Source organism: Microtus ochrogaster, unplaced genomic scaffold (assembly GCF_000317375.1).
Source record: "Microtus ochrogaster isolate Prairie Vole_2 unplaced genomic scaffold, MicOch1.0 UNK74, whole genome shotgun sequence".
NCBI classification, from domain to species: domain Eukaryota; kingdom Metazoa; phylum Chordata; class Mammalia; order Rodentia; family Cricetidae; genus Microtus; species Microtus ochrogaster.
In genome coordinates, this window is record NW_004949172.1 from 731,461 (window position 1) to 737,867 (window position 6,407).

Genomic DNA, 6,407 nt, shown 5'->3' on the forward strand with positions numbered 1-6,407 from the left:
AGAACTGTGGTGTCTGAAACTCGCTCTGTAGATCAGGCTGGCCTCGAACTCAGAGGTCCTCCTGCTTCTGCCTTCTGGGTGCTGGGATTTAAAGGCACGCAGTATCCTTGCCATGCCCGGCATGTTTTTAAAATTAAATTTATTCTATGTGAGAGTGGGCAATCCCACTTCAAGACACGTGTGTGGAGGTCAGAGGACAACTTTGGGAAGTCAGTTTTCTCGGTAGACCACCGTATGGGTCCAGGCTTGGCAGCAAGCATCTATACCCGCTCTGCCATGTCTCTGGCCTATACTATATATAATTCACGCTGGATGGTTGAGCGAGGATCTCACCATCAAACCCAGGCATGTGGTTCCCAGTATTGAAAGCCGGTAATCTGAGTACAGCGAATTCCCGAAGCGTTTGCAGCTGGGCACAGGGGAGTCCTGGCACACCTGCTCCCTGTTCATGCCTCCGTGGCCTCTGCTTCCGTGCAGGTGGCGTGGACACGGCCGCCGTGGGCGCCGTGTTCGACATCTCCAACGCCGATCGGTTGGGCTCATCCGAGGTTGAACAGGTGCAGCTGGTGGTGGATGGCGTAAAACTTATGGTGGAGATGGAGAAGAAGCTGGAAAAGGGCCAGTCCATTGACGACATGATCCCTGCACAGAAGTAGGCACCGTGCCAGCTCACCAGCCAGCGGCAGCCGCTGGAGCCCCGCCTCCCCGGAAGTCCAATCAGTGGGCTCTGTCCTCTGGGGTTCTGGCCAATGACAAGCCACCTCTCCGGAGCCCCCGCCCACCAGCTGGAGCTCCACCCGGGCGCTCCCGAGCGCGTCTGGAGCGCTGGCTGCTTCCCCACGCCCCGCCTTTAATAAAAGTCCTTGGTGGCCTTAGCATTGAGTGTGACAGCTACTGAGGGAGCGGGAGCGGGGACTTCGGCATCTAGTCACCGTGGCTTCCCTTATATGCGTCTCACTGGTTTCCTGTCTGTTCCATCTTCGGCCCTCTCTAGCTGCCAGGTGTTTGTTGTTGCTATTTTGAGATAGCCTCTCTTGCAGTCCAGGTTGGCCTCAAATTCCCTGTGTGGCTGAGGAGAGCCTTGAATTCTAATCTTCCTGCTTCCACTTTTCAAAGTTCTGGAGTTAGAGGAGTGCACCACCACGTTTGGCTGTGTGTGTGTGTGTGTGTGTGTGTGTGGTGTATGCACTTGACATGTAGCCCAGGCTGGCCTCCTGCCTCAGTCTTCCGAATCCTGAGATGATGGCAGACCCACCACACCCAGCTTAGCTGGCGGTCAGAGGAGGCACTCGCCAGGTGAAAACTCCTGGCTGCACTAGCCTGACGATGGGAGTTTGATCCCAGCACCCATATCAAGATGTATGGAGATAACCAACTCCCCAAGCTAAGTCTTGACAAAGGCGTTCCCTCCACATCATACACATAATACATCAAGTGGAATAAATGAAAAAACCCGCCACAATATCTGTCTGTGGTTGATGATCCTTCAAGGTCAGGGTCTCATGTAGTCCAGATTGGCTTCCATCTCATTATAGAGCCAAGAAGAACCTTGAACTTTTTGTTTTTGAGACAAGGCCTCTTTACATAGTCATGGCTATCCTGGAACTTGCTCTGTAGACAAGGCTAGACTTGAACTCACAGAGATCAGGTTTGCACCACCACGCCTATGCTGGGGACCTAATCCAGGGCTTCCTGAATGCCAGGCAAATGTTCTACCAAATGTGACCTTTGTCACTTGCCCTCTACACCCACCTTGGATGCATCAGTGGTAGAGTTTCCGCTTTCAAGTGGAGGGTGCGGGTTGGACCTTCACTAGGAAGTCCTTGGGCTGAGGTTTTAGGTGAGGGCAAGTGTTGGAACTGAGAGGGGTAACAGAAGTCCGTCATTGCCAGACATGGTGGTGCGCCCCCTAAGTCCCAGCAGTTAGGAGGTAGATGCAGCTGGATCTCTGTGAGTTTGAGGGTAGCCTGGTCTACATAGTGAGTGCCCTATACCTATGATTCCAGAATTTGGGAGCTAGAGGCAAGAGGATCAGGAGTTCAAAGCCAGCCTTGGCCACATGAGATCCTGCGGAAAACAACCCAAAAGCTGGGCACTGCGGCAAGTATCTGTAACCACATGTGAGTTGTTACAAAGACTGTCTCAAAACAGGAGGACACACATTCAGAAGCTTACAGGTGGGCACAGAAGCTGCACCCTATAACCCCAGCTCAGAAGGCTGAGGCAGAAGGATTTTCAAAAGTCCAATGGCAGTCAGAGACAAACAAGACCAGGTCTTAAAGATGGCTCACCAGGAGGTAGTGGTGCACGCCTTTAACCCTGGCACTCAGGAGGCGGAGGCAGGAGGATCTCTGTGAGTTTGAGGCCAGCCTGGACTACAGAGGGAGTTCCAGGGCAGCCAGGCTGTTACACAGAGAAAACTTGTCTTGAAAAACCAATGAAATAATAATGGCAAAGTGGAGCTGGGACCAGCAGAGGTTTTCTTTTTTTTTTTTTTGGTTTTTCAAACAGGGATGGTATTGCTCAGGAAGGTCCAGTATCTGGAAAGTTATCTTTGTCACCTCTGCTCTCTCTGACATTCGGTGATGTCAGAGGACAGACAGCCCTGGACCTCAGCTGAGGATTGAAGGCACGTGCCGCCATTGCCCAACACTGATCCATTACTGAAGACAAAGACTCAGAGGATTTAGTCTGTCACGTGTCTGCTTTGCCCGCTGACCCACCCAGCCCCTTGCCATGCTATGGCTCCCTAGTGCCCTTGAAAAAGAATCCCCGTCAGGCCTCTTTGGGGATTCAGGTCCCAGAAGGCACGGCTGGGCTGTCCCCACATAAGATACCATCTGTAAGTGAAAGGCTAGCCTGGCCTACACAGTGAGATGAGTCTGATACTTTCAAATGTCAAAAGCTGACCACTGCTACTTCGACAGATTGGACAACTGACAATGGCTAGTTCAGGGACCCAGCGCAAAACCAAAGGCTGCTCAACTACTCATCACCAGCAGGTTTCTGCGAACGCATCTTTTGTGGGTAGTTTCATGTACCTCAGGCTGGCCCTTACCCTGCCTCCACCTCCTACATGCTGGGATTACAGGCCAGACACACACGGATTTGCTTTCAGACAGGGTTTCTCTGTGTACCCCTGATTGTCCTGGGACTCTCTCTGCAGACCAGGCTTGCGTGTGCCTTCAGAGCACTGGGATTAAAGCCATGTGCCACCACTGTCAACACAAGTGATTTTCGCAGAATAGGGATGGAATCTGGGATTCCAAGCAAGCACTGTACCAGCTGAGCCCCAGCTACAACCCACACGGGCTCCGTACTCGTGTCCAGAACTGGGCCTAGCGTGGAGTGGGCACCAGTCATTGTTTATTGAATACATGTATTACTGAATAGGAAGAGGTTTTGAGTCCAGTGTAATACGGCAGAGGGGAGCAAGTGGACAAGTGGAGGGTTTGACAGAACGCTGGGGCCTCATGGGGAGAGGCTGAGTTCTGTTGTGCCTCTTCCATAGTCGTCCTTGAACCTCCAACCCCACTGTTCCCATTCTGCAGATGAGATAACCAAGGCTCAGCAAGCAGAACCACAGGTTGGGGTCAAGTCCCCAGCTCCCTGGCTCACCTGCAGGCCAAGGGCCGGAAAGGAAAACCCCAGGTCGGCCAAGGAGGGCTTTGGGAACGAGAGGGACTCTCCTACTAATTATTGGGTAACAGGCTGCAAATGAGGAGCTGACAGGGGGTGAGGAGGCAATAACTTAAAAACCAGAGGTGACAGTGGCAGCTCCCCGAGAGACCTCTGCAGAGGGACAGGAGTATATACAGGGATTTGTACAAAGTGCCCCGCGCCAGCCTGGGGCGGAAGGGGGTTAGAGCATAAAGGGGAGGGGAAAGTTTCTGCCTGTGACCCCCCCACTCCCTGCACCCCCAAGTTCTGTCTCGTCATTATGCCTGGCAGGTCTCCCTGAATGGGATAATTTCCTCAGTTTCCCTCATCACTCCTGTCCCCAAAGTCTCCTCAGCTCCCTGCAGTAGAGCAAGATGGGGGTGGGGCACAAGAGGCCCCAGGAAGGTGCCAGCTCCCCCTTTCGAGCCTTATTTCATCATGTCATGTGTCCCCACATCCACCAATATAATCCGAGGAAACTGAGGTCAAGATTCGGGGCACCCTCTCCTCTGCCCCCCTTTCCTCTTGGAGAAGTAAAAGGGACCAGAAAAAGAGGAAGGGACCCAGGCTGTGATGGCGGCGGTGGTGGTGGCGGTGGCTCAGAGTTCGAGGTCGTTGGAGATGCGGGTGACGAGGGTGCGGAAGGCCAGGGCGGTGCCCGCCACTCGGCGGAAGAGGACGCCCCTGAGGCCGGGCCGGGGCAGCTGGCACACCTCTACTTCGAAATGGGACAGGGGCTCGGGCCCGCCCGCACCCCCGTGCAGGCAGGCCAACAGGAACGGCTGCGGTTGCCGGCATCGGCAGCGGGCAGCTGCGGTGGCTTGTCGCAGGGCAGCCATTAGGGCCTCAGGAGGACGAGAGCTGGTCAGCTTCACACTCCAGGGGAATCGGAGCAGCCTGGGGGCGGTTTCCGCTTTATCCCAAGGTAGATGGCAACTGAGGAGGGGACAGGAGGGATCAGACAGGGCAGAGGGGGTCACGCATCCCCAACCCCACCCACACAAGGACATAAAAGTGTTACTTAAGATTGCATTGCATGTCCTATGCAGCTAGGCACCCCGTCCCCTCCCCCCCAACTATGGGCCAAAAGGGTGAAACTCATTCTAGAGACCAGGTTAGCCTCAAACTCAGAGATCCATCTGCCTGCTTCTGCCTCCCAAAGTGCTGAGATTAACGCAATGTGCCACCATGCCTGGCTATGTATGTGTATGTATATGTATGTATGCACGCACACACACAAAATCTTTTTTTTTTTTTTTTTTTTTGGTTTTTTGAGACAGGGTTTCTCTGTGGCTTTGGTTCCTGTCCTGGAACTAGCTCTGTAGACCAGGCTGGTCTCGAATTCATAGAGATCCGCCTGCCTCTGCCTCCCGAGTGCTGGGATTAAAGGCGTTCGCCACCACCGCCCAGCTCACAAAATCTTTTTTTTTTTTTTTTTTTTGAGACAGGATCTCACTGTGTAGCCCATGCTGGCCACAGTCTGAGCCACGGCATGGCATGGCATCCCAGTAGCTCACAGGTCTCAGGGGCCTCTCATCTCTCTTTGGTTTGGGATAGTCAATGTTCTGGCTAATAAGTGCATGCCAGGTATGTGCATAGGACCAAAGCGGGCAAACCAGAGTCTTGCACTCTTCTGACCACAGGCTTCAGCTTAGAGACAGACACGTCACCTACACCCAGCCAATGAGACTCCCTGGTGGATTCTGAACTGGTGGTGTGTCAAATTAAGCAGGGCGGAGTAAACTGTAGCGCTGCCTGCGTTTGTAAATAAAGTTTTATTGGCATATACACATACAAATTAATTTTTTCCTCATTGTAGGGCTGGAGTTTGGTAGGCCAGGTGAGCAATCACCACTGAGCATACCTGAAGGCCCTCACTGGGGGATTCTAGGCAAGGGCTCTACCAATAAGCTACATCCCAGTTCCCAAGCCCCAAATTTTGAGATAGGCTCTCACTAATTTGCCCAAGGCTGGCCTTGTGCTCTTTGTAGCCTTGGCAGGTTTTGAAACTGCATTCGCCGGATCGGCAGACCCGTGTGACTACAGCCAGTATGGATGTAACACTGTACTACGGCACAGTGAAATCTATTTGTTTTACAGACACTATGGCTTCTTTCGTCCTAGAATGGCACAAGCCAGTAGAGGTAAATGAGAAAGACTGGGCCTCCACCAATACTTAGCTATTCCGTGACTGGATTTGCCTACATGCTGTAGGCAGTGGATTGAAGATGCGGGTAACAGATCGGAGGACAATATTGGAGGGACGTTAGGCTGCAGGTGGGACAGGGCTTAAGACGTGATGTGGCGGAAGTCAGTCTCCGCGCAGGTGGAGGGGTCCGAGGATATCCCAGCAAGTTGGCTTTTAGAGCATGAGATGGGGCCTTAGAAAGGGTGTGTGCACACAGGCAGGGTGGGGACCACACTCACCTTGTGACCTCAGGTCCCCCGATTCTCTCAGGTTCGTCTGCGACCCTAGCGGAGGAGGGAAGAGACAGAATGTACATCTGGACATGAGCAGCCCCTCCCCTTCCCCACTGCCACCAGACTCCAGGCAGCCCTTGCTGCAGCTCAGGCGAGAGCTGTAGTCTGGGTTTGATCCCTTCCATCCAGAGCGGGGTCCACACGTAAATGGTTAGTACAGGTTGGAGAAATACTGAAGGATTTGAAAGATGAAAAAAAGGGGCAGGCAGACACACCTACACAGAAAAAGGCATAGACACACTCACACGGTCAGACACAGATGTTCA

The 6,407-nt window shown here is 53.1% G+C and overlaps 2 protein-coding genes across 3 annotated transcripts in view; one reads left to right on the top strand and one right to left on the bottom strand.

Moving 5' to 3' along the window:
• The window catches only part of Ckm (creatine kinase, M-type), a 9,767-nt gene extending 9,015 nt beyond the window's left edge, over window positions 1-752 (top strand). The window contains exon 8 of the mRNA XM_005370290.2: window positions 478-752. Coding sequence (XP_005370347.1) covers window positions 478-656 — 179 coding nt within the window. The 3' untranslated portion in view covers window positions 657-752. The remainder of the gene's footprint in view (window positions 1-477) is intronic.
• Window positions 753-3,320: 2,568 nt separating this feature from the next.
• Mark4 (microtubule affinity regulating kinase 4) overlaps window positions 3,321-6,407 on the bottom strand; it is a 30,828-nt gene continuing 27,741 nt past the window's right edge. The window contains exons 16-17 of one of the 2 annotated variants that reach the window (XM_005370291.2): window positions 6,088-6,132; window positions 3,321-4,596 (exon numbers count right to left, since the gene is read on the bottom strand). In XM_005370291.2, the coding sequence (XP_005370348.1) occupies window positions 4,260-4,596; window positions 6,088-6,132 (382 nt within the window). In that variant the 3' untranslated portion in view covers window positions 3,321-4,259. The remainder of the gene's footprint in view (window positions 4,597-6,087; window positions 6,133-6,407) is intronic. The other variant, XM_005370292.3, reaches the window with a different exon arrangement.